Source organism: Triticum aestivum, chromosome 2D, assembly GCF_018294505.1.
Source record: "Triticum aestivum cultivar Chinese Spring chromosome 2D, IWGSC CS RefSeq v2.1, whole genome shotgun sequence".
NCBI lineage: Eukaryota > Viridiplantae > Streptophyta > Magnoliopsida > Poales > Poaceae > Triticum > Triticum aestivum.
In genome coordinates this window covers 181,597,701-181,624,997 of record NC_057799.1, presented here as the reverse complement: position 1 = coordinate 181,624,997, position 27,297 = coordinate 181,597,701, and the positions used below count along the sequence as shown (strand labels likewise).

The following is a 27,297-nucleotide window of genomic DNA, read 5'->3' as shown; positions in this document are numbered from 1 at the left end:
AACCCGCCGTGTAAAAGGGGTTGTCAATCCCTTTCGGTTAGCAGTGCCTAGAGATAGGCAAATGGACGTGAATAAATTGTAGTAGATTGATAGATCAAACGCCAAATAAAATAAATAAGAATAAATTGCAGCAAGGTATTTTTATATTTTTGGTTTAATAGATCTGAAAATAAAAGCAAAGGAAAATAGATCGCAAAGGCAAATAATATGAGAAAGAGACCCGGGGGCCGTAGGTTTCACTAGTGGCTTCTCTCGAGAAAAATAGCAAATGGTGGGTAAACAAATTATTGTTGGGAAATTGATAGAACTTCAAATAATCATGACGATATCCAGGCAATGATCATTATATGGGCATCACGTCCAAGATTAGTATTCCGACTCCTGCCTGCATCTACTACTATTACTCCACACATCGATCACTATCCAGCATGCATCTAGTGTATTAAGTTCATGGAGAAACGGAGTAATGCAATAAGAACGCTGACATGATGTAGACAAGATCTATTTATGTAGAAATAGACCCCATCGTTTTATCCTTAGTAGCAACGATACATACGTGTCGGTTCCCCTTCTGTCACTGGGATCAAGCATCGTAAGATCGAACCCATCACAAAGCACCTCTTCCCATTGCAAGATAAATAGATCAACTTGGCCAAACAAAACCCAAATATCAGAGAGGAAATACGAGGCTATAAGCAATCATGCATATAAGAGATCAAAGAGACTCAAAGAACTTTCATGGATATAAAAAGATAGATCTGATCATAAACTCAAAGTTCATCCAATCCCAACAAACACACCGCAAAAAGAGTTACATCATATGGATCTCCAAGAGATCATTGTATTGAGAATCAAACGAGAGAGAGGAAGCCATCTAGCTACTAACTACGGACCCGAAGGTCTACAAAGAACTACTCACGCATCATCGGAGAGGCACCAATGGAAGGGGTGAACCCCTCTGTGATGGTGTCTAGATTGGATCTGGTGGTTCTAGACTCTGCAGCGGCTAGAATTGATTTTCGTCGACTCCCCTAGGGTTTCTGGAATATTGGGGTATTTATAGAGCAAAGAGGCGGTCCGGGGGGCACCCGAGGTGGGCACAACCCACCAGGGCACGCCTGGGCCTCCTGGCGTGCCCTGGTGGGTTGTGCTCCCCTCGGAGCACCCCCTAGGTGCTTCTCCGGCCCAGTGGATGTCTTCTGGTCCAAAAAAAATCTCCAAAAAGTTTCGTTGCGTTTGGACTCCGTTTGGTATTGATTTCCTGCGATGTAAAAAACATGCAGAAAACAGCAACTGGCACTTGGCACTATGTCAATAGGTTAGTACCAAAAAATGGTATAAAATGACTACAAAATGATTATAAAACATCCAAGATTAATAATATAACAACATGGAACAATAAAAAATTATAGATACGTTGGTGCTTGTTGCGGTTGCAACATTACGTTTGTTTTGATGTCAATGCATCTCGTGTTGTAACGTGAGTATGTTTAGGTCGTGAACCCATGTTGTGGAGGCAGCGTGGTGCTTGTTGCGGTTGCAACACTACGTTTGTTTCGATGTCAATGCATCTCGTGTTGTAACGTGAGTATGTTTAGGTCTCAATATAGGCCATGTTGCAATAACAAATAACGGTTTGACGGAGTGTAACAAGACTCGTGTTGCAAAAGCCCAGAGGGCACCATGCTCAATGTTGCAAAATGGCCGCGCTGGCACGAGTGAAGATCGGACGACTGTCTCGCACGTCATCCAACTGTGATCGAGGTGGCCAATATGATAAAGCCTTCACCCCGCTCACGCATATTGTCCGCCTTCTTTTTTTGAAAGAAGTCCATGTACGTACTTATAGAGACCAACCTTAGACATTGTGCACACACCTATTATCAATGTGAGCTATAAACCGAATCCTATTTGGCGCCTTTTAAAATTGTAACCTTTTTCATTTTCACGAACTTTCTTTAAAATCACGATTTTTTTTCAGAATTTGTGAATTTTTTTTAGAACCCAACGGTCGACTGGAACCGAGGAACGAGGGAACAAGAACCATGCGAACAACAGGAAAACCGAGCTAACTGCGCCCGTTGAGTGGGCCGGCCCATGAGCGGTGGCCCAATTGCGGCGAAATGAAAAAATGTCCACTGTGGCCCAAAGCCGCCACTGGAGTCTATCGCCAGGGCGCTCGCCTCAGAGTCCAGCGCAGGCCTTCTCGTCTGACCTGCGCAACTTGAAAGAGACACCTCACCTGAATCATATCTACCACCCCATCCCCTCTTTTCATCGGCTTCTTCGGCTCCGGCGACCGGCGGCGGCCGTCTCAGGTGACCGATCTCTAACCCTCCTCCTGCTGTCTACACTCAACAGGGATATGTAGCTAATCTGATGGTTCTCTTGGTCTTGGGGGAGATGCGACCCACGACCACGATTTAAGTTTGACCATGGATTTCGAAGGAACGATCGATATACCCTCTTCGTTCCCTTGCTCCTGTACGGCTGTACCCATTAGCCTTCGCCTGGATCGAATAGGATCGAAGCAAAGGAGAGAGGATGTACGAGAAGTCCGGAACGGCGACAAGGACTCCGGCCCAGTGCGGACCACCGGCGACCTCAAGGGCGCTCTCTCCTGGTCCGTCAAGGTTCCCTTCCCCCTAGCCCTGATTCTGCAGCCACCGGCCTGGACCCTCCTCGGCTTTCTGCATCCTCGGCGCGATAATTGTATCATGTGTTCATATGCACAGGATGCTTATTTTGACAGAGAGTGGACAATACTGTGAAGTAGAGACGATAATTTCACCGTCTTTTTTTTATATGTTTGGCGAGTTGGATGTAGTTCTGTCCACGATTGTTCTATTTAGAGAACATTCATAATGTTGGTAGTGGGCATTCTGAATCTATCAAACGGATTTCTATGTTAGTTCAATGTTCTTGTAGAAGGAATTATTGATTGAGAAGATAGAATTCTGTATGACATTCAAAGCATATTTTATGAATGCTATTCATCTTTGGACATGTTCTTCAATTTGGCATACTGTTGTGTACTCAGTATTGAATACCATTGTCTTTTGTTTTCATTCCTGAGATTCATATGGCGTAAGTTACTCTCTTCCGTTGAAAGTTGTGACTCGGTGTATGGTATGAACATTCATATTATTATTAGGATGCCACATATTTTGTTGGTAGAGGAAACTCTCATCATACAGTGCAAGATACCAATTAAAGTTTAGTGATAAGTACAATTAAGTCCTAACTCAAGGAGCGTAAGGAGAATTCACATTGTTTCTTCCTAATTTAAAAGCCAACTTAGCAAACTAACAGTTCCTCAGCTGGCTCCAGTTCTAGTTTGGTAGCAGCTCAACTTATGAGTCGGAGCAGGGCCAAATACGTCTCTACTTTTTTTTTCTGCGGAAGCAAACTTGCCCTTACATAGCCTATTACTCCCTCCGTAAACTAATATAAGAGCATTTAGATCACTACTTTAGTGATCTAAACGCTCTTATATTAGTTTACAGAGGGAGTAGTTATCAAGTTTCTGTTATAGTCAATGGCGCAAATCACTATATTTTGGTTTAACTATGTAATGTATGTATGGAGAGAGTTTATTGGCTGTGTCCATTGTTGGTGCAGATTATTGGCTATCATGTTTTTGCAGTGGGCTCATTTTTGGTTCTTTAATATTGCATGAACTTCAGTCCTTGAGTAAAAAAAAAATTACCCTGGCAATATCCAAACTGCTGCACAGGATTCTGACTGATTTACTATTGTATTGTGCTGATTATGGACGATTTACAGATACACTTTTATGTCTGCTTGTAGGAGCACGGGACAGCAATTAAGTGAGTGAAAACAGGTCGTGCAGAAAAACAGGAAGGCCTGTTATAGTTTCAATGGCTTCTTCAAAGCTTCAAGCTTTTTGGAACCATCCTGCTGGCCCCAAAACCAGTTAGTGATATTCATACCCGCCCTTAAGTTTCTAGTTGTTAATTCTGTTTTGGTTGTCAATTGCCAGCTTTATTTTAGATATTGTACACACCAAGACTCTCTTTAATGATTTTTATTGACATCAGGATAGCTTGCACATGTTCTTTTTATACAGAGGGATACTTACCAGCATTGCTTAGGAGTGATAGCCGATTGCCAGACTAGAATTTAGGAGGAGAGGGATGCTGGGGAATTATTTGTTCAGTTAAAAACAGTAACAGAAAAGTAGCAACCCGGTAGCCAGCTTTGAACAGTTGTCTTTGATCATGTTCTGGTTCTGCATTGGTTGTTATAAAGGCCAGTGTTGGCTTATTCTGCCTGTCATTGGACTTTTTGTTTTTTCTTTCTCCTTTTAGCTTGTGCTCATGTGCAATTTGATTTGTGTTGGGTTTTCCAGGTTTGTGGCACCCCGTAAACCCAGAAGAACTATATGTTACTCTGCTTTTTAGTACTCCCTCCGTCCCAAAATAAGTGACTGAACTTTGTACTAACTTTGTACTAAAGCTAGTACAAAGGTGAGTCACTTATTTTGGGACGGAGGGAGTATATGGGACTGGGATGACAACTTTCCTTGTATTCAAAAAGGACTAGGAGAAAAAAAGTGAACGAGAATACAAATTTAAGACAGATTAATGACATCACAGATAAAACCTGAAAAAAAACCTAGAAACGGCAATTTTTCAGACCCCTCCTGCAGACAACCACTGCGCTTCATGGTGCAATTCGCTGATGACCCATTTGATTCTGGTACTAGCCAGTTCCACCTTCTGCTTACTTTCGCTGAGTAGACATCTACATTGCTGCACTGCGTGGGAGTAAAAATATGTATTATAATGCATCAGCGAGTTAGCCAAGAACTTCTTCTGTTCTGTTCTGATTAGCCATAGTGGCTATGGCCAGATATTTTATCAACATACTTGATTTGAAAATGTCCCTCACAAAGTACAATAGGGAGTGGGGAACTCCCTGCCAAACGAATGTATCTCTCATACAGCTCCAAACAAACTTAGCGATGGGGCACATAAAGAGTACATAGTCGATGTCCTTTAGCTCACCATGGAACTGAATTGTTCATCCTCTTGCCAATTGCACATTTTTCATTTGCTCTCGTATCTGAATTTCCCCCTGGTAAACTCGTACTCCCTCCTTCCGGAAATACTTGTCCTAGAAATGGTTGTATCTAGACTTATTTTAGTTATAGATTCATCCATTTTATCCATTTTTAGGACAAGTATTTCCGGACGGAGGGAGTACTAAGAAAAGGCTTGCAAAGATCTTGCGTTCTTGTGATAATAAGTTAGGGATTAAAGTGATATAGTGGTAAATACTGATGTTTTCTCACGCCCCGAGACAACATCTTCTCCTTAGAGAGTTAGATGGTCTCCTGCTTCTTCACCAGCTTTTACCAACTTTATGTAAGGTCTTCCCATGCTTGAGCTGCATTATTGGCTATGCGATACTCAACTTAGCATTACACTAGTTTGCATCGTGGAAAATGTGTTATTGGTCAGTATTGTGAATCATGGACCATGTCAAATGCCAAATTTTGTGGTTTTGCACTAAAATGTAATCGAAATCTGCTGGATGGTGCATTTAACCATGTATGTAATGGAAATCTATTGGATAGTGCATTTAACAAGTTATTGCACCTAAGATACTGAGACAATATACCTACATTGCAGTTCATTTTTGGGCTCCAACATTTAAATGGGGTATCAGCATTGCGAACATTGCCGATTTCGCCAAGCCACCGGAAAAGATATCCTATCCTCAGCAAGTTGGTATGTCCATGCCAGGCAATTCTGCACTTGTGTTCCAGACAACATGCCCACTTGTTTACTACGCAATCCTTGTGTACTTCTCACATGCTACTTCTGTTGTATCGCGTGCAGCTGTTGCTTGCACTGGAATCATCTGGTCACGCTACAGCATGGTCATTACACCGGTAAGCCATTGATACTTGTTCAGTACATTTAATCTGTAACATTTCGTGCTAAAAAGATATTGTTTGTTGCATGGATCTTCTGATATGATACCTTTTTAAGTACTCCCTGGACTGGCTGTTGATGCTCAGCTTCTTGTTGAATATTTAATATTCCTAAGCCTTCTCCTTTCATTTTTTGAGTACCCTTGAACCCCAGACCTCAGTAAGGAACAATCACTCTCCTTGTTATTAACTATCATATTGATTTCTTATTGACCTTGCTCTGAAAGTGTTCCTGAACAGCAATGGGCGGCATTGAGACATATAAGATCTTTATTTCTGTTGGAGCACCCATTGTTCTTATTCTGTGGTGCTTTCCATTATAACGTTGCTTATCTCATCCTTGGTAATGTTATAATCTTCCAGAAAAACTGGAACCTTTTCAGTGTAAACGTTGCAATGGCCGGCACAGGCTTGTATCAGCTTTCCCGTAAAATAAGGTTTGTCACGAAGTTGATTCGTGTTTTCCCATTTGCTGCTTCATGTCTCAGAAAAGTAAGATGCCACAGTTTGTGTCGATTTTCTTTGCAGGAAAGACTACTTTGAAGATGAGAAAGAGGTTGCCGCATCACTGGAAGGATAGTGACGAACGGATTAATCGACTGAAAGCCCCGCTGCCTAAAATTCAGTGTGCCGCAGGGATGTGTCGTTTCATCTGAGACAGGAATCCATTGTTTCTTTCCATGTCCGAATTGGTTTGTGTCGCTCAGTTGCACCCATGAACAGAGCAATGTGCAAAATTTACACAAACAAGCAAATATTTCTTTATGCATTGTGCAAAAAAAAAACATGCAAATACATCAACCGATCCCTTGTATTTTGTCCTGCCATTCAGTCGTTTGTTACTAGACCATTGCTATTAGTTTTTTTTAGGAAAATGCCATCATGGCGGTTTATATTTCATGTGAGAATAAAGATACATCGTTTGTTAAAACATCCACTAAGAAACCCGGGGGCTTTGATTTTCAAACAATTGTTCGAGACACCTCCGAGTTCTTAGCTAGCAGATCCGCCGCCATATTGGCTTCCCGAGGGCAATGGCTAAAAACTATAGAGATAAAATTGCTATTAGTTGGCATCCGCAATGGTCGTGTGCCGCCTTTTGCACGAGTAAGGGCTATTGCGGCACGGGGCGTGCACGAAGCCTCCTTTTTTTTTGAGGGGTGACGGAGATGGTGCTCCAACTGTTGTCATATTCCATTGAGGTTCAACATACAACCCATTAACGGTGGCGCAAAGGGCGCACTCTCGCGCTAGCCACGTCGTCACAAGAAGACAAAAAGAAAAACAAGGTTCATGCTCCCGCACAGCTCGCTCGATCCCCTTTCTCCTCTCGCTTTCCTGTCTCTCTCTCCACAATACACCGCCGCCGCCGCCTTCACCGCCACCGCCGATTCCTCCTGGGCATGGCCGTCTCCGGCGCCGCCATCAATAGACGGGACTCCACCTCGCCCCACTCTACCGATTTCCCGCCCTAGTCGCAGCTCTACGCCCCCGCTTGCGCCCGCACAGATAACCCTAGAGTGTAGGTCGTGGGGGAGGACGGAGAAGAGGTCATGGGGGAGGAAGAAGAGGAGGACATGGAGGCCACGGGGGAGGAAGAAGATGGCCCCCTCATTCCCGAAGTTGGTCTTCGCATCAACTGTGCTCGCTCCGCCTCTGCTTCCAGCGACCACGCCCGCCACAGTCTGGTGAGCTTCTTCTCCTGTTATGTTCCTGTACCATTTGGTGGCCTCTCTCCCTTCCCGTTTCAGGAGAGGAGTCAAGTACTGGCTAGGTTTTTGTAAATAGGTTGTTGGTTTCTTCTCGTGGAGTAGATTCTCAGGTCTAGCTAGGTTCCAAATAAATTTTGGGTTAGTCTTGTTATGTTGGTACCTTGCTGTCCTGGAGATTTGGATCTAGCTAGGTTTTTACATAGTATGTATTTGTGATAATTGACTACAACAAGACACTTGAAAGTAAATCTAATTCTAAGAGAATGTCTTGTACAACCTGCCATGCGTCTGCAATTAACAAGAATGAAACTACGAACAGGCTATATAGATTTGGCCATTTTCTTTTTTGCATAACTGATTTCCTATGACGTTGTCTGTACTGTTGTTTAAGTAAGTATTAAGAGCAGTACGTACTTGTTTCCTATCAAACTGCATCTACCAAGCACTGTACATTTCCCTATTCTCTGTTCCCTTCCAAAAACAGAATAAATTTAGGCTTAAGGCCTGTTCGGAGTCCCTCCGGCTCCACGACTCTGCTCCCGGAGCGGACGAAGCAGTAGCTTAAAATGTTGGAGCGAGCAAACAGTAGCTCCGCAGATCCTGGTATTTCAAGGAGCAGTGGTTTGCCGAACGGGACCTTACTATCTAACAATAATTCTTCTGTCCATTCGAAGTGTTGTGATTTCCAAACTGAATATTTTAGCATATTATTTTCACCAAGCATGATGTGATATTGTAGAGTTTTAGGATGATGTGAAGCTCATGGCTGCCATGAACCGACAAGCTTATATATTCTCTTTCTCCTGGTCAAGGCAATTGCAATTACTCATGTGGTTATATAATGCAATATCTAGGATGGACCTTTAGCTGCTGAGACCAGCAAATTAGAAAGATGACAAAAACGATCTCATTTTATTTGTATTAATTCCTCGGTTATCATTTTCTGGAATTACTTGCTTTTTAAAAGGACTTTAGAAGGTTCTTGGGTTCAGTCGTTCAGTTATCTGTGTCACTATTCCTTATCAAAGCAGCAGCATTTTATTGTTCTCTCATGCCAAGGTCTTCTTGGTTTCTTATCAACGCGAGTCAACTATAGTCTCATGTTAAATTGCAAGTTTATACTTTTATCATTACAGAGGTGTTGTTGATTTGTTTGATCTCTTGAACAATTGAACAATATTTACTTGTTTACAGTCACACATATCCAGTTGGAATGCTATGACAGGGTTATTAGCCAGGCATGAGGCCTTTTGTCTTCTTAAAAACTATTTGGTTGGAATGATTGACGTGCCACGCCACTGCTGCACTGTAAGACCCCTCAACAGTGATCAATCCCGTGTTTGCTCATACCGATTGCCAGATTCACGCTCCTAGAGGATGTGAACGACAGTGACATCCTGATGCAGGAGTAGCAGCGACGACGGCTGCTGAGCAGCAACCTGAGGTGCCGGTGTTAAGCGTGGATGGCCAGATCTGTGCGGCGGAGGGCGTGGCCGATGCTGGGATGGAGGTCTTGCTGCCAGCCTCCAAGCAGTCGGTAGGCGCAATGGATCCTAAAGCTCCAGGCTGGATCAAAAGGTATGTCGATTTGGAGTGTTACATGCTCAATGTGACTGAAAACTGGACTTATTAGTGTAGGCATAAACATTGCAGGCACTGATAAGAAAAGATATCTTAAACAAGTACTGCACCTTGAGATCTAGATGATTCTGCATTTAGTGTTATGATATGTAGTTATAGCTGATACTACTAAATGGCTCAGATGTACTTGCATCTTTAAAAATCAGTGATTTAGCGAACATTCTGCCAATTGACACATGAAGCAGAGTATAAGAAGTTATAGCATGTTACAGATAAACCAGAGGAATTTGCATGTATATGCGTGTGTTCCTGATTTTGTAGGGTACCTTACAGATTCAGTTGGGATATGTGGTCAAATATTAGGACACTAATATCAGTGTAGGTTACATTTATAGTTGCTTAATTCATGATGCGCTCGTCTTGTCATTTTCATTCTGTGCATGCAGGGTGAGGATTGGGGTGGAAGCACCTGTGAGGACACCTTGTCCCAGTCAAGCACGAGCTGGCGGCGGTGACGCCGCATATGTTATCCAGGATCCTGCTCAGGGGTTTAGCCATCGGCGACGAGATCCAAAAGATGGCCACGGCGGAAGTGGTGGCGGCAGTTGCCCCGGGTGGTGATGTAGAGGGGAGGTACCAGTAGCAGGTGAGGATACTGTGCAATTTTGCTGTGAATCATTGTTGATTATTTGTCGTACTTCTTGTGTTTTGAAGATTTGATTCCACTCTTCTTGATACCCAAAACAAATTCATGAATTCAAAAGATACTGAATTTAAATGTCTGGTTTATATTTCGGGAGCTGACTCTTTTTAAAAATTGACATCTGAATGTAAATAAATGCCCTTGATATGTTTGAATTCCTGTCATCCATTGTTGCAAATTTCCTCTAACTCAATACATCAGTTTCTTATCTTTTTTTGGTCCACCTTCGCTCATCCTGACATTCATCGCCATCAAATATTTTACATTGTTAGCCTGCTTATTTGTTCGTTTAACAGGCTTGCAATATATTCTACAATGCTGATAGTGATGGAGGGGTTTGTTTGAGGTGTACTCATGTAGAACCCTCCAAGTTTTCAAGTATTTTAGTTTCCTATTTTTTGCAATTTAGAATGTTTCATGATACATTTTCTTCTGCAATCTTATTTGGGTGAGCACGAAGATCTCTGAGATTTTCTTCTGCATTTGTTTCGTGCGCATACATAAATGGATGACTCTTCTTCTTTGAGCCCCAGGTTGTGGCAAAAAACCCTATTGCTAGCACTTGCAGGAAAGCTCAACCAAAACCAAAAGGTATTTTTCTTTTTCTTCACTTCAACCAAGTCACTCATGTACAATGAGCAGCACTCAAACCACAAAATGATTTGCGTCTCATTCATTTTTCCGAATGTTCAATTTATGTCCTGGCTTTTTGGTCATGGACATTTCTTCATTACTTACCATTTTCTGATGTTCATGGTAAGGCGCGGCCGTTGGTGGATTTCTGGTGGTACCTCAAGGAGACCTTCCCAGGTGACCCATTCCACGTGGCGGTGCCGGTGCGTGAGCGAGCTGCCAGACCGCACGTGGCGGCGGCGCTTCGATACTTCTTCCCGTTCCTGGAGTGGGCGCCAGCCTATGGGCTGGGCACCTCAAGTCGGACCTCATCGCCGGTACTTCTTCTGGTTCCTTGAAGTTTGATATCCATGCCCCCCTTGTTAGAGCGGTGGAGAGAGATGTGACATGGAGTGAGGGAACTGTCGGCACCGGCATAAGAGGTTGATCTCCACCCCGGTTTCCTCTATGATTACATCAAGGATGTATTTTGTTGCTTGTTGGTTCTGTGTGCGGGAGCTCGATGATTGGGGGAGTTTAGATCTGTGGTTTCATTCTCAAATTCTATTCGTATGGATTGAGATAGAGATGAGAAGGTAGGTCCCTTGTTCATGTAGGTTTTCTCTGTACCACTAAATGTTTGTTTGATTTTTTCCATGTAGGTTCTCTCTGATTTTGCATTAGTCTATGTTCTTAGTCTTCATTCTTTTATTTTCAGTTTATGAGATTTCAGTATTTGATTCACTTATTCTTGGTTTGGCAGATATTCAGTATCCCTGTTCTTATTATTCAAATTTTTTATTTCTCCGATTAGGATTTTAGTACTTTTTCTTTTATTAGTCATCAGTTTTCTTCTTTATTCAATCATATTCAGCATTAGTTCTTGTTCATCCTTTCTTTAACTTCTTTTGTCCTTAGTCTCCAGTTTTCCTCTTTCTTCAGTCATATTCAGTCACACTTTGTTCAGTCTTTCATTATCTACTTCAGTCTGTAGTGCTCCTTGTGCATATATACTTTGTTTTGCTCATTCTTCTTTCTTAGCTTTGTTCTCTCATTTTGTATCGGCACAACCAATAATTCAAGATATCATCTAATCCACATAGGCAAAGGAAGATTTTTCGTAGTAAAATTCAGTATAGTGGAGGGAAAGGAAGGTTTTTCGTTGTAAAATTCACTACACTAGAGGGAAAAAGTTTCTATGTTATTATCTAATTGTTTCAAGGTTTTCTTAGTCATGACTTCCTTTTCTCTACCAGCTTTAGGGGGAGGTCCATCTAATTTGACTTTGCCCTGGGCTGTCTGCAGGTGGGCTAAACAACCAGATTTGGCGGATTAGTTGGACTTGTAAATAATTTTTTCTGATCCCAACACACTTTATATAGAGAAATAGTATTTCTTCATATTGTTACTTTTTTTGTTTGCTTTTGTGCTTATTGCTCATAATGTTAAATGTTTGTTAGGCTGCCAATATATATTATTAGTATCTTACAGTTCTTTCAGTAAATCTTCAGTCTCTTCTTTCTCTGGTCACCTTCAGTGCACATGTTTCTTCATTATTTCAGTAACTACCTTCTCATTGTTCCGCCTTCATTTCTCAAATCCATGCTTATCAGTTATCCCTCTGTATGCATCAGTGATCAATATTTCTCTTCATCCTCATTATTTCTTTTCGAGAGTACGCCAATGGCTTACCTTAGCTTTATAGAAGGAAGGAATAATATTTACAAGTCAGCCTCATTATTTCATTAAGTCCCTGCTCTACCCAGCCTTCATAAATTCAGTATGCCCCTGCTCATTATGTATAAAGACTTTTTTGAGCATTCCTATTTTTTATCTTTTTGTTTCACCAGGAGGTTTTATTACAAACCAGAGGAAGTTTCTTCTCCCACTTCTTCAAGGAAGAACAAGGTTCCAACTTCGTTTTAGCGCACGTTGTTTCAAATGTGTTATGTAATAGTACTACATAGAAGAGTTTTTTGCTTCAAGAAGTGTTATGTAATAGTACTATGTATTTTCTGAAAAAAGTTCGTTCTGTTCTGTTTTTTTTTTCACTAGACATTGATGCTATTTGTGCTTCTTTAGCAGTGACACCATAGTCAGTTTGCATTTTCTGTCTTTTAGCTACACTAAGCCTTTGATTTGTTTGTACCATTAGGCTGTAGGGAAATATTACTATATGTAACATGTATTTTTTTTGTTCTTATAAGATGTTGTTTCTCATTTCTGAAATTTATTTCTTGATGCAGCTTCATTCGGATTTATGTGAATATAAGCGTAAGAGGTCCACTGGGAATGATACAAAATAATTTCAGACGTGAGTATCCGGATCGCATTGCTACTGGTCGTCTCTTGCGATTGCGTACAGCGGGCTTTTGACAAAGCCAAGTCATGGCCTCATGAGGATGCTTTTGGATTAACTGTAGTGCATTGTACCGTTTTATGCTCCATGTGAGAGTTGTACATATCCTCATTAGATGTACCCCTGCCTATGATGGTTCTGAACTCAAATATTATAGTATCTGTATATTTGATCAATGTGGTACTATTATATCCTAATGTTATAATATATATGCCTGTATTGATATACATGAGTGAGATTAGGACAAAACATAGCAGCCCAATGTGTTGAAACAAGATAAGTGCGCATAGGCCTGCCTAGGCGGCGCCACCAGGTGGCGCCCCAACCTCTAGTATTTATAAAAGGGGAAGGGACGTGATGGAGAGGTATGTCGGTTGCCATACTACGTACTAACTGACATAGAATATTACATGGGAGGATTATCCCTTTATTTAACCTACTAATTAAATCCTAACACTCCCCCTAATCCTTCCTTATCCTTGTCCTTGCGATCGAACATCTTTGGAATCATCTCCTCCAAAAACCCTGTGGGGAAAAAATGCGAGGAGTAGTGTGTATGATATGTTGCTAAAACTTCTTTAAACCCTGTGGAAAAATAAGGAGAAAATGATGCAACATATAATGGTTGAATATGCTGTTAAAACTCCTTCAAACCCAGTGGAAAATAAGGAGAAAATGTCACAGCATATAATGATTATCGTCTCTTTTAACTCGATATGAAGTAAATCCATAGAATATAGAGGTCAATAAATATGTCGTGTATACCTTCCTAAAAACCCCGGTGGCGAAAACAGATAGTATGACATATGAACTTATGTTGATATTACCTCATTAAAAACATTGATGAGAACCTGGATAGTAAACTCATAAAGGGAAAAAGAGTGTAATATGATGCTTTGAATATGAATAGTTCAGGAAGATACTCCCCTGACTCTTGCATATCTCGAAGCCGTCGAATACCACCTTCAGGAATATTAAAGTTGATAGAGACTTCATGAACAAACCAACAACATTTTTGCATGATTTGGATTTGCAAGATGTTTATTCCCCGACTCTTCTAGAGTTCATAAGGATAAAACAATTGAGGGACAACATGCTTAGTGATATTGCTCTTGATGTATCATGTTTGCATCCATGCAACACAAGCAACATTATCTGTGTAGATAATGGTTTATGATTCAAGAGAACCAATGCCACATGACAAATGCATGTGGTTTATCATTCCGTGAAGCCATACATGTTAACACATAGCATCGTATCTCAGAATGATTGATAGGTGTAGCCACCAGAGTCTATTTGAAAAACGTCAATGGAGTGACAATTCTACCATGTAGGTACACATTGTGGGGATTGGAGAAGTAGCCAATGTCAGTGTGTGATGATATTGGAGTTCGGATTTCTCCGGAATTACAAGAACAGGTCAAGATATTTAGTGCCTTGGAGATATCAAAAAATATTCTTGATCCCAACCAGTTGTGTTGGTGGGTCCAAAAGCATTGGGATATGGAACTATATGTCCCAACATCTCTTCTACATCTTCCCGTGGTTTGAGTAAATCTTTCTCTACGTCTAGAGATCGAACAACCGACATGGGGAATGGATATGACGTGTCCATATTAAGTTTATCCAATATTTTCTGACATAGCTAGACAACTTGGTGTACCATAATACTTGAGTGAAGTAGTTCGAGATCTAGTCTCAAGAACTATATGGTTTTATCAAAAACCTTCATCTCAAATTCCGTCTTGTATATGATCACATGCTTCGTCATTTTAGGAGTAATCCTTGTGTATGACGAACACACATTGGTAATCATCATTGTAGGAGTAGTCCTTGTGTATAAGGAACATCACTACGTCGGTTGTACCAAAATTTACCGAGAACAATAAGTCATGTTGTGACTTATTGACTTTACACAATATATGTTGCGTTTGCATTTTGATTCAGATTGAGATTCCTTCAGGAACCATACATATCTGAATCTAGTGATCTACATGAATATGTAGTCACTGCATCTATCAACTGCATAGATAGATGACTTTGTACTGCCAATTATATAAGTATCGAAAAGAATGATTCCACTCGTGTCTGGAGGGTAGGTCTCGAATCTCTGCGGAAACCCGACCTTATGCTACTAGCCTTGCTTTCTCACCACCTTGTTGTTTTCGTCCCGTGTCTGGAAGAAAACGCAATGAATCGCATAGAGAATTCATTTGGAACAGCGAGGCTAATTCTGCTTGGATTGCAGCCTTCGATTGTTTCAGTTCGAGTGAGTGGTTTACACTCTGCTATGGCCATAGTCTTTGGACCTGAATTCATCAAGAAGGTTGTTGGCAATCATACAAGAGAAATGTTTGTCGACGGTTGTAGGCTTTGGTTATATGGTTCTCCAGTATCGATTGTTAGAGGAAATCTCAAGCACCCTTGACGACTCTTCGTGATTTCCCGATACGCGTGAGTCTAGGTGTTCCGATGTCCCAGCTAGTGTGTGCAAGCTGAAGCTGGGTTGTGGAGGTTTCCCTTCCACTGGGTGTATACTACCCATAAGGTGTATGTCAATGCTAGGTTAACTTGCATTTACCGACTTAGAGGATTCCTCCTCAATTGCCTTTGTTGCTTGTAGGAAGCTAGATCCTGGTTAGAGGCCTTACTACTCCGCCTCTATTTAGGAAAGAGGAGTTGAGTGGTTTTTATTGATACCTCCACTATTTTGGGCACATTTCTAGCCGGATTAAAGGATTGTGTAACACCTTTTATATTAGTAAATGAATATGGCAGGATATTTGCAATATGTTGCAAATGTGTGAATTCCGAACGTATAGTCCAGATTCTTGAGTACGTGGATATGAGATGGAACGTGGAGTCCCAATTGATTTCCTGGCATTCTATGTGGTACTTGAAGTCTCCCCCTAATGCCCGGAAATAATCCATCCTTCAATATAGCAAATTAGCAATCAACATACTGGGCTATGAATCGTCCCCGTATGGGGGTTCAAAGGTACATTATGATCGACAGAGATCTATACCCCACATAAATCCCTAGTCTGTGGACCCATTGATGTACGTAGCGGTGGTGAGATTGGTACGCGCGAAGCGCTTCCGAACTTACGCAGATGGGAAATGCTAGGAGGATTTCCTCGTATCAATTGCAGAGGGGAAGTACTCCGATATGCAGTTAATCAGTCAACGGCGTGTAAAACGGTCTGACTCCAACGTGAAGTTGGTAAAGTGCATTTTATCAACAAAGGTCTTGCAATGAGTTTGGTCCTATTATTGATAGATTAAGCCAAACCATTATGAGTGTGGACATATGGAACAAAGTGCTGAACTTTAATCCCCAAGGCCATGCAATAGTCATTGAAGGCGCATGAAGAGAATTTTGCAGCGTTGTCCATGCAAATTGTTTTAATTCGACTTTCTAGATAATGAGCATGTAACTTAATTACTTCCCGCATTATCATGGCAAATGCGTGGTTTCGTGTGTATAAAAGGCACACATGTGACCATTGTGTAGATGCATCAATTATAACCATGAAATACCTGAATGGTCCAGATAATGGTTGGATGGGACCACAAATGTCTCCTTGAAGGCGAATGCGTTCAAGGAACTGAAGTGGTTTAGCTTGTATCTTCAGGTGTGAGAGCCTCAAAATTAGCTTTCCTTTGGTGCATGATGTGCACACAAATTCTGATGGCTGAGAAAATTTGGACTCAAACAAATTGTGACCAATGGAATTGCTTTATACGCAACATGTGCTAAGGGTGGGATGTATGTGTAGTACACTCCAAACAATAGAGAGGGTGTCTTTTCATATACTTGTTCCTCATCTATCGGATTGAGGCCCGTAGAAATCTATATATCGAGTTGAAGCATTTTCGCTATGGAAATCTTTCTCAAAAATATAGAATGCATACAATCTTATTTATATCAGAGTGCTGATACAATATAAAATGACAACCATACTTATGTTCTATTACCACATCAAGGCCAGAGAATATTAATTTACATTTTGTAAATTAAGTCCATCATGGTTATGTGGTAATAAAATATGCAAAATAAATGAAATTTCAAGAAATGAACTTGAAATCATTAGTGTGAACCTCAAAAATTGTTAAGTATGACACGTTATAGATAATCTCAAAAAAATATTGGAGTACATCTAGCAGCATTAGCGGAGTATAGATACTCACACTTCGAATGCCTTATGTCATAACTTAATTAAATGTCCGGGAGAGCACATTGGCAATCATAATGTCAAATATGACAAAATGTAGGCTTATACAGTAGGTGTAGATAAATCTACACACTACCTCATGACCCCAAAACATCAGTTCGAAGAAATCACTTTGAATGTTGCATCTATATTTGCAAAAAATTAAATATCTCAATTGCAAATAGATGTAATTAATCTCGACACGTGATAAACGTAGAAATATATCACATCATTGAGAAATTCTGGAATACATACTTTGTACTCGACAGACATATAGTACTGAAATAGATGTACTAATTTTAACAGTCTAAAACAGTTATAAATCACCGCTATTAGTGATGTTACTATAAGTTGCTAAGAAGGTAAACTAGTACAAGTACTAGTGAAACTATTAAGCAACTACTGTATTAGAAAATAAACAAAGGGATAGGCTGCTGGAGCGATTCTGCCGCATGCACATGGGCCACGTGAGCCAGCCCCAGCCTAATCAGTTCAGTCCGTGTGGATAAGAAGAGCGACCGAACGACCAAAGAAATTAAATCCCCATCGCATCTTCCTATCCACGCCCGAGACAGTTCCAGGCGGAGCGCTCAACGGCCGGCCGGCTGGCCACGAGCACGCATGCGCCGCAGCGGCGATCACTGGCGGCGAGAGGCGCACCCGCTATGCTCGTCCTCGTCCGAGGTTTGCCAGGGAGCTGCGTCCCGGGCGCGACGCCGTTCGCGAGTCCCAGCGCGGCCGGGCTCCACGAGCCGGCACGGCGACCGCGTCTGCCCGAGGGCGAGGCCGCCGCCGAGCTAGGCGGGAGGCCGCGGGTCACGAGAGGGTCGGCGAAGGCGACGGTGTCGCGGGAGTAGGCGAGGGCAGAGGCGAGGCAGCCGTGTTCACATCCACGGCCGTGAAGCCGATGGATGCATGCGACGCGCCGGCCTGCGTACCGTCGGCAGCGGCCATTGAGGAGTCGCTCGTGCCGTTCCCTGGAGTCAGAGCAGCCATCACAGACGTGACGGGTTCGACGTGCAGCCTCGGGGCTGCCAGACCGGCGAGGAGCCAATCCTCTACCGCCGGCACCAGGGGCGCGACGTCCGGCCCAAGGTCCTGCACCGGCAGGGGCACGGGCGCCTACTCGGCCGTCACAAGGTTTTGCACCGGCACCCTCGCGGCGCCGTTCCGGTGGCGATGAGGAAAACCACGGAAGCCTCGGTAGCCTCCTGCTCCATGGCGGCGGCCAAGGTAGCGGCCTGGTCCGCCGTAGCGACGGCCGTCGTGTCGATGGGCAGAGACGCGTTACAGACAGCGAAAAAGCAACTCTTTTCTCACCTTTGTAGATGTTTTTGTTCCGGCGAGACTCGCTCAACGGCGAGCGTGCTGATAACGTATTGAATGTGAATGTAAACGAAACAAGAGCGAGAGCAAATGATTCAACTGTTGTTTCAACATCTCTCTTCTCTTCTTTTCTTTTTTTCTACAATAAAAGGAGAATCGAACGTCGTGGTGGTTCGACCTCCCCTGCTATCGCTGGCCATCTATACCTTCCCAGCCACGTCCTCCCACCGATTTTTTTCAATCACCCTCGGAAAACCAGAGGCAAGTAACGCACACCCTCACTGCTTGCGCAGTGAGGAGGACGAGGCCTTGAGAAGCTTTTCCACCATTTTTCCCCTTGGCATTTGGATCCATGTTTTCTTTAACGATCTTCGTGATAGTAAAGGTTTTTTTGGTAGCCTTTGCTTTTGATGGCGATGAAAGAAAGAGACAGTTCTCTTGGGTTGACTGAACCTACCTATCCGAAATCCCTGTTGCTCCAAACATTGGGTTCAAGAGCTCGGTTTGATAGACATAAACCTCAGTGATCAGCTTTACACCAGGAAGGAGCAATGAGATAAACTCACCCCCCATGGCGAGACTAGACAGATTCATGGCCTCCTGCTTGAACATTGTCCCAAAAACAACGGCCCACTCTCCTCAAGTGAACAGTTTAGCCACTATCCTCCCATATACTCTAAGCGGTTCAATCAACCCGGTGCAATCAATCTTTTCTTCCACGCCTCGTACGGTCTCCTTCCCACATACGCCAACACTCGACAACAAACCCTAAAAAAAATCGACCAAAAAAGTCGTGGGGGTGGTTCGACCTCGCCTCTCGCTCCCACGTTCGGTTTTCCCATCCAAGCAGGGGCTTCTCCCCACGATCGATCCCATGCCATCGGAAGTCGACGCACGCACGTCCATCTCTTGCACTCTCGTGCCCCTTCCTAGGTCGCAGCCACCAATCTCCCCACCACTCCGGTTCTCCTTTCCACGTTGCAATGGCTGATCTCATCTCCCAATCTCGTCGTCCTCCCCGTGCCGCCGCAACGATCTGCTGCCCCACTCTTGTTGTACTTGGTACGGTGCCGAGCTCTCCGCAGTCTGCACCAACGCACCGACGCCGGGGAAACCGGAAACCACCACCACGGCACTACCTCACTGGCGCCGCCGCTCCTCCGCTGGTTGTAGCGCAGCAACAGCGCAACGGCACGGGTGGCTTATACTGGTGCTGGGTGCGCCGGTGTTGTCCCCTGCGCTACGCGTGTGCCGACCTGGACGAAAGGCAACGGATCCGGGAAGCGCAACTTACACCTACACCGACCGACCGACGCGGCCTTATCGACTGAACGACGACGGCTCAGCGACAGCACGGTCTCCTTCGACCAGGTGCTAGGACGAAATCTCTCTGTCTTCTGCTTCTAGGTGTTTTGGTTTGCTTGCTGGAGAGGCCGAGACAAAGGCAGCTTGAGTTCCTGCGTGTGTCGTGAGCACACGAGGATCCACCTCCTATTTCCGATCCTATGTCATGATCACTGAGATGTGAGGAATCGTCGAGGGCACCAACAAATTAAGGAAACACCAATATCAAATTTGTTAACCAGATCGACTAGCTAGATATCAAGATGGAAATGGAATGAAGGAATCGGGGCACTACTGTCTTGATGTAATATTGTATGTTCGTTTATTTACTGGAAGTTTAGTTTTTTCTCTCCTCTGAGGATATATAGTTTCACTTTTCCTCTTTCATTGTTGATCACATATATTTTCAGACTATGTTCACACATGGATTGAAGAGACATGGTGGCTCTGACAAACATGGGAGCTGAATACACTTAGGCCATGTCAAGCGCACGCGCCAACTTTAGCTTCCGGGTTGATTTGTCACTTTTCCTGGCTGTGCCTAGGATTTTTGTATGCATCGGTGCCTAATCAGTAGTCGGGTGCCTGAACTATATTCTACAGTGAGCGATGTTTATTTTCCAGCGTGCAAATACCTGCAACTTTGGAGTCAGGGACGCCCAGACATGTAAGCGCCTGCAACCTGGTATCCCGACGCGGCTGCGCTCTATCATGGGTGTGGACATCCGTTTCGTCGCCTCCGACTGCCGTGAGTTCCTTACTTTCCTCCTCCACGTTTGAGATGAGTCTCTTACTTTACTCCACTGTATTTCTTCATCTAATATAAGGAGGCATGGGAAGTCGCCCAGTTTGTGAGCGGAAATGCGTTCAGCAGGAGGAGCAGCTGGGACATGGGGTTACACTTGCGTAACCTGCCAACTGTTATTTCTAAACTATCAAAGTAACAGAATCATCTGCATTGCCCTTCATTTTCATTTTTTTAAACAGGTGTGTATGCTATTGCTGAATCCATGAATATATAGCATCCAATATACTTGAGTTGAATACTCCAACGGCATTACATATTTTCTCGACATGTTTCTAAAGGGTAATTAGCAGTTGTCAATTCTACAGATACAACAGAATTGTAGTAGGTGTTGGAAAGATCATACGGTGGCCGTAACTGACGAAGGGAAGTCCTTCGCATTTGGTGACAGCAGCCACGGCCAATTGGGGACGGGTTCACTAAGTAGCGGTCGACTCCCTTGCCTCTTCCTTTATATTTATGGTTGATAGATGACACTACTAGAAGTGCAGCAAATACAAATTATATTGCCACCCATTCTTATAATATACCTGTTTGGGTGGTAACGAAACAAAAAAAATTATGCCATGAGCATTTGTAACTTATATTGTCCAGGACGATGGGGTGTAGTTCTATTTATTGGAATTGGACCACATAGGAAGATCATTTTCCTCTGCTGGGTTCTAACACTGCTGTTATTTTTGTGCTGTCCCTGACTATGTGTTGTTCTGTATTTGGTGCAGGAACTAAGGTGTTGCCAGTCCCTCTCCTTTGTTACTAAAGCTACTAATGTTGTTTGCGGTGCTGACTTTACTCTCTGGCTGGTAATCATTTTTTATTTGATGCCCATATCTTAACCATTTTGTATTTGCAAGATCACTCCTTAATGCAAAGAGGGCAGAGAGATGATTTTAAGGATACTTTTGTCAAAGGAGAATGTTGACAAAAACATTGAACACGAGGAGCTTGCAACCATGATGGAGGATACATCGGCGGTGAGAAGGTTTGTGCATTGTTTTTTGAACACAAACTAATATGTAGCTACTAGGAATATGACTGGATCACTAAATGGTGTTACTTTGTTTTTGCACCCAGAATCATCTTTGCATGGTTCTCTTACCACCCTGCCCCTGAGCTCCTGAAGAAAGATAGCTGAGAGAGATGGTAAAGTTACTTATACATGTCTTGCTTCTTAAACATTTTAGCATTTACTGAAGATGTGTTGATTTCGAAATGCTGCTGAACCAATTATGAACAAACACTATTTGCTAAACATCTTGTAATGCTTGTTCAATGATATACTTCATTTGATGCCTCAAGAAAGAAGTGAACACATAGGATCCTACGCCAAAGGATGAGGAGGAAGTGGCGAAAGAGGGTGCATGGAGGAGGACAGGTATATGGGGGAAGCTGATCTGATGGCTGCAAAGATTGAAGGAGAAGGCTAGCACAGGACACATTTTGGAGCGTCTAGACAGACACATCGCGAGTCAAACCTTTGGGGATTTAAGTGAGGGTGGTTCTGTCTTTTCCTCCCTTCAATGACTAAAGATAGATGATTAGGGAAATTTTGTCGATTACCATGGATTATGGCCCATTTTGAATAGCGTAAAACAAACGTGATATCTTGAGGCTCTCATACTTTCAATTGTCCAACCACATGTTTAATGATGATAGCTGCTAATAGTTGAACAAACGTATTAGGTAGGAATGATTTGGCTCTGTGCGCACTAAGAATTTCGAAGAATGTGAGAAAACTATTGACATTGCATCATCTCCCCCTTCATCACCCATTTTAAGATTCTGTGATTAATCTACTACCTTGGCTGAGGGGACATCTTTTTTTCTTCTAACAGATGGAGGGTCCCAAAGGACCTAGAAGAACATTGATGGTAGAGGTGAGGATCATAGATTATTGAGTTTGTATGGGTGAGGGATGACACCTTGAATTCTTTACGGTTTGACGTGTGTGATCTATGATGTCGGAAAAGAGAGCAAGCTGAAAAAACTGGCTAAATGGTACTTGTTGTTTTGGTTTTATAAATCATTTTGTTGACTCCGTAGCAACGCACGGGCATCCAACTACTATTTATACAAGGGGAAGGGACGCGATGGAGAGACGCATCCGTTCGTGAAGGGGTGTGAGGTATGTCGGTTGCCATACTACGTACTAACCGACATAGAATATTACATGGGAGGATTATCCCTTTATTTAACCTACTAATTAAATCCTAACATGCACGAAGCCTCCTGAGACGGAGATGGTGCTCCGGGGAGCTCCTATCGGGCGCTTCAGGCGCCCGAAACTCTCTCTGGCGCTCGCTACGGCGCCCAGTTGGGCCGGCCCACGAATAGCGCTGAGCAGCGAACTCAAAAGTACGCAAAAATTGGAAAACGACACGTACAGGCCTCGAACACAGTACACCTTCGAGTTCACATACGACACCACTAGCCACTCGACCTATCCTGCGGGTAATGTTTACTAACAGCGGCAAAAGCTTAATAAACAAATGTCGCACGCTATTTTATTTCACAGGATTTTTTGCAAAAATACCATGAATTTGAAAAAGTTCATGGATTTCGAAAACAATTTTTCATATTGGAAGAAAATTTCAGAAACCTGAAAAGAGTTCATTAGTTTTCAAAAAAGAGTTCATCAAAATTTGAAAAAAATGTCCGTGGATTTTGAAAATAAAAATCATCGAATTTGAAAAAGGTTCACGAAATTTGAAAAAAAAAGTTTATTGGTTTTTAAAAACGTTCATCAAAATTGAAAAAAAAGTTAATGGATTTTCAAAAAATATTCAACGAACTTGAAAAATAGTTCATCAATGGAAAACGTTCATCGATATTGAAAAAAGTTAATGATTTTCTAAGAGAAGTTCATCAATTTTGAAAAAAGGTTCATCGAATTTGGAAAAAAGTTCATCAAATTTAAAAAAAGTTCATCGCATTTGGAAAAAAGTTCATCAAATTAGAAAAAAGTTCATCGCATTTCAAAAAAAGTTCATCACATTTGGAAAAAAGTTCATCAAATTTTAGAAAACAGTCCATCGATTTTGAAGAAAAAAGTTCACGAATTCAAACAAAAACATCGAACCAAGAAGAAGATTTTTTTTTGAAAAAACAGAAACGAAAAACCAAAAAAGGAAAAAAGGAAAAAAAAAGGAAAAAGGAAATAGGAAAGTATAGATAAGAAATAGTGGAAAAAGATGTTGGTTCTCTGATCGTTCAGTTGGCGTGATGGTTATAGCTGGCTCGCTCGTCGCGGAGGTCACGGGTTCGATCCAGCTCCGGGACAACCTTTTTTGAGGGGAAGATGAGATGGGCCGGCCCGGCGTTAACGGGCGCCTGCAGCTGCAGCGCCAAATAGGATTCCCCGGTGCTCCGTGTGCACGAAGCCTCCTGAGTCGGAGATTTTTTTTTAGGGTTCCTGAGTCGGAGATGGTGCTCCGTGCTTGTTTTATGGGCGTGACTATGCCTCCGGTCAAGCAACCGCCGCTATGGGCCGGCCCGGCGTGGACTACAGTCCTTTAGCGCTTTTTTTCTTCATTTTCTTTTCCTCTTTTTGCATTCATTATTCTTTCTTTCTTTTTTACTTTTGCTTATATTTCCAAATATTCTAAATATATCTAATAGAAAAATCACTTTATTAATCATGCATTTGAAAATTGTTAGACCTGTATAAAAGAATGTTTTAATGTATATGAGAAATTGTACAATGTGTGAAAAATAGACATCAAAACATATATATATGAAAAGAAGTGTTAATCATGTACTCCCTCTGTCCCATAATATAAGAACGTTTTTGGCACTAGTGTAGTGTCAAAACGTTCTTATATTATAGGATAGTGTCAAAAACGTTCTTATATTATGGGACGGAGGGAGTATTTGAAAAATGTTAAACGTGTATACAAAAAGCGTTCCTAAAGTATGCAGAAAATGTAAAATGTGTTTGGGAAACGTAGATGCCAAAAAATCTATATGAGAAATATGTTAACCATCTTTTATAAATATTGAATGTGTATATAAAAAATGTTCCTGATGTATAAAAGAATGTACAATGTATATGAAAAAATAGACCTAAAAAATATAAGTTTTCATAAATGCTAATCATGTATTTGGAAAATGTTAAATGCGTTTAAAAAATGTTCTTGATATATACAAAAAACGTTCAATGTTTCCTGATATGAATGACCCAGCAATTCTAGAAGCCCTGGCATGTTGGGAGGCTCTTGCTTTAGCTGCGGATCTGGGCATTCAAACCCCAATGATTATTTTGGATTGCACAGGTGTGGTAGACGACGTTCAAAGAGGTACTGGTGGTTACTATGAGAACATCACAAGGGAGATCCTGTCGAGTTCGAAAAGGTTTGCTTCTTGCTTTTTTGTTCATCAAAAAAGAGAATTTCAAGACTAATTCTACAGCCAAACATGCTCTATCATTAGCAGGGGGCGCCATCTATGGCTGCTTGAGTCCTGTCATCCTATAACTATCCATGTAAACTTGCATTTTGAGTAATAAAGTTCGCCTAAAAAAACCATATGTGAACGCTAAAAGTAACTGCAGCAGTGGCACCCAAACACTATAAACTTATTTTTATTTGAGCTTAAAGAAAAAAATTGAACTCAAAGACAACTTACGATTTTTTTTAGTTTTCTCCACTTTATTTATGCTTTTTATTTTACAGAAAATATCATAACGAACATTAAAGAATTCCCAGCAGGTTAAAAAACTGTTCACCATGCATTAAAACATGTTCGCACCTTTCAAATAAATATTTGCATGCTTTAAAAAGAATTATTCATGGCATTCTAAAATATTTTACCATTCAAGAAAATGTTCACAACATTTAAAAATCATTTGTTTAAAAAAAATTCATAACAATACTGAAAAGTGTTCATGCAATGTTAAAACTTTGTTCACACAATTTTTGAAAAATGTGTATGACATGTAGAAGAAGTTCACCATATATCTAAGAAATGTTCAGCATGCATATAGCAGTGCGTATTTGAAAAAAAATCAAACGTGTATTTTTTGCAAGTGGATAAATCCATTAATTAAGCTGAGGCATTACAATTGTCATTACAGAGATTGCCAATTTTATCCGAAACCCCACGTTGCCAATGCGTTGGGTCATTTTTCCCATCTGAACAAATGTATATTCAACTTTGTATCCAAGAAATGTATAACATGTATCCAAAAAATGTTCAAAATTGTAGTTGAAAAAATATCAATGTATATTTTTAAAAGAGAGAAGATAAAAAAATAAAAATAAAGTAAATATCCAAAGAAAACCAAGGGAGAGAAAAACAAGAAAGAAAAAACTAATGAGATGTTCAGAAAACCACATGGAAGGTTCAGAAAACCACACCAAAACAGCCTAGCGCTAAGTCCAACTCATCCGCAAATTGAGCCACAGCCTGCATCGCGTTGCGAGGGGAGTAGCACAGCGCTCGTCGCCACTATGCTACACTCGAGATCATGTTAACCTACCTGGGCGCGTCATACTTGAGGTAGAAAATAGCCTGGCGCGCCCTATTTTTCATTTCTTTCTCCATTTTCCCCTACGTTATACGGTTTTTCTTTTTTTCGATTTTTTGAACTTTTTCTTTTTTCTTCTCCATTTGTTTTCACTAGCAAAAGGGCCCGTGCGTTGCAACGGGAGAAAAGAATACCACACGCTTTTAATTTACAAAAATGGTCTATAATTTGAGTATTTGTAGCTACGGTGCAAACAAAGATGGTCTTTACCTATAAAAGCGCAAGTTCAAGATTCCACATGTCTTCTATTTAAACATGGCTTGCATGTATATTTAATGCGTACAAAGAAACGGGCAAAGAAATGAGCAAGTGATCTTCAATTTCGTCTCCAATCCAGATTTTGTTGAGATGTTTGTCCACAATCCGGATCAGTGCCGATATGAAAGAAAGACGGATAATGCACTGTTGATTAAGATTGCACCCTAGATTTTTTTAATGGTTAACAGGTAAAATAACATCATATTCAGATTCTATATATTTTTCTAATCAAATTTCATATATAACATGTTAAATTTGAAGCTACGGTTTAGAAGATATGAGTATTTAAAAAAAAACATTTGATATGTACTACGGGTTTAATATCAGAAACATCAGGGGGTTTTCTATAAAATAGTATGACGGACTAAGAATACCTATTTCTTTTATTAGTAGGTATAGATTGTTGTTCATATTTGTTTCTTCGTTTTTAATTGTTTTTTCGTGTTATTTTGTTTCTTTTATTCTTCTTCTCCGGTTTAGTTTAGTTTTCATTTTCTTAATTCTTACATTTGTTTCTTCCATTTTTTTCTTTTTTCTTTTCTTTTGTGTCATTTTTTATTCTCCGTCTTTTTCCATTCTTTCTTCTCAGATTTGTTTCATTCTTTTTCGTTTTATTCTGTTTCGTTTTTTTTTGATTTTTTTCTTTCTTTTCTTTGTTCTTCTCCATTTTTTGTTCCGTTCTTTTATTTTGGGGTTTCTTTGTTCTTCTCCAATTTTTCTTTTTCTTTTGTGTTTTAATATGTTTGTTTTCATTTCACACTCAATTTTTGTACATGTCAAAAATATTTTTCGTATACACATTCAACATTGTCCGAATGCTTATTCAATATTTTTCAAATAGTTGTTCGACATTTTAATATTTACTAAATATTTTTTAAAATTCTTGTTCAACATTTT

At 41.3% G+C, this 27,297-nt stretch overlaps 2 protein-coding genes and 1 long non-coding RNA gene across 5 annotated transcripts; all 3 read left to right on the top strand.

The window, feature by feature from the left end:
- Positions 1-2,168: 2,168 nt before the first annotated feature.
- On the top strand, positions 2,169-6,812 carry LOC123052439 (mitochondrial pyruvate carrier 4). Of its 2 annotated transcripts, XM_044475616.1 has the most exons (6): positions 2,175-2,318; positions 3,811-3,936; positions 5,658-5,756; positions 5,868-5,920; positions 6,326-6,399; positions 6,491-6,812. In XM_044475616.1, the coding sequence occupies exons 2-6, from the start codon at positions 3,882-3,884 to the stop codon at positions 6,540-6,542; spliced, it is 333 nt and encodes a 110-aa protein (XP_044331551.1). In that variant the 5' UTR covers positions 2,175-2,318; positions 3,811-3,881; the 3' UTR covers positions 6,543-6,812. The 2 variants fall into 2 exon arrangements, with proteins under 2 accessions (XP_044331550.1, XP_044331551.1); XM_044475615.1 differs by having other exon boundaries at positions 2,169-2,318; positions 5,658-5,920.
- Positions 6,813-8,240: 1,428 nt separating this feature from the next.
- On the top strand, positions 8,241-18,582 carry LOC123055738 (uncharacterized). The gene is made up of 6 exons (XM_044479623.1): positions 8,241-8,295; positions 9,081-9,252; positions 9,702-9,726; positions 10,255-10,293; positions 10,720-10,908; positions 17,640-18,582. Exons 1-6 carry the CDS (start codon positions 8,241-8,243, stop codon positions 18,324-18,326), a joined length of 1,167 nt encoding a protein of 388 aa, XP_044335558.1. The 3' UTR covers positions 18,327-18,582.
- Positions 18,583-19,272: 690 nt separating this feature from the next.
- LOC123049141 (uncharacterized) lies at positions 19,273-22,245 on the top strand. Of its 2 annotated transcripts, XR_006423454.1 has the most exons (4): positions 19,273-21,398; positions 21,473-21,600; positions 21,693-21,761; positions 21,918-22,245. It is a non-coding gene; the product is annotated as an uncharacterized lncRNA (long non-coding RNA). The 2 variants fall into 2 exon arrangements; XR_006423453.1 differs by having other exon boundaries at positions 19,273-21,600.
- Positions 22,246-27,297: the final 5,052 nt, after the last annotated feature.

Excerpts from the sequence above, each read along its gene's own strand:
- LOC123052439 (XM_044475615.1), top strand. The coding sequence starts at position 3,882 with ATGGCTTCTTCAAAGCTTCAAGCTTTTTGGAACCATCCTGCTGGCCCC. Across the intron at positions 3,937-5,657 it reads TCCTGCTGGCCCCAAAACCA|TTCATTTTTGGGCTCCAACA; the intron begins GTTAGTGATATT and ends CCTACATTGCAG. Across the intron at positions 6,400-6,490 it reads CAGCTTTCCCGTAAAATAAG|GAAAGACTACTTTGAAGATG; the intron begins GTTTGTCACGAA and ends TTTTCTTTGCAG.
- LOC123055738 (XM_044479623.1), top strand. The coding sequence starts at position 8,241 with ATGTTGGAGCGAGCAAACAGTAGCTCCGCAGATCCTGGTATTTCAAGG. Across the intron at positions 8,296-9,080 it reads TGGTATTTCAAGGAGCAGTG|GAGTAGCAGCGACGACGGCT; the intron begins GTTTGCCGAACG and ends ATCCTGATGCAG. Across the intron at positions 10,909-17,639 it reads CAAGTCGGACCTCATCGCCG|TCCGTGTGGATAAGAAGAGC; the intron begins GTACTTCTTCTG and ends TAATCAGTTCAG.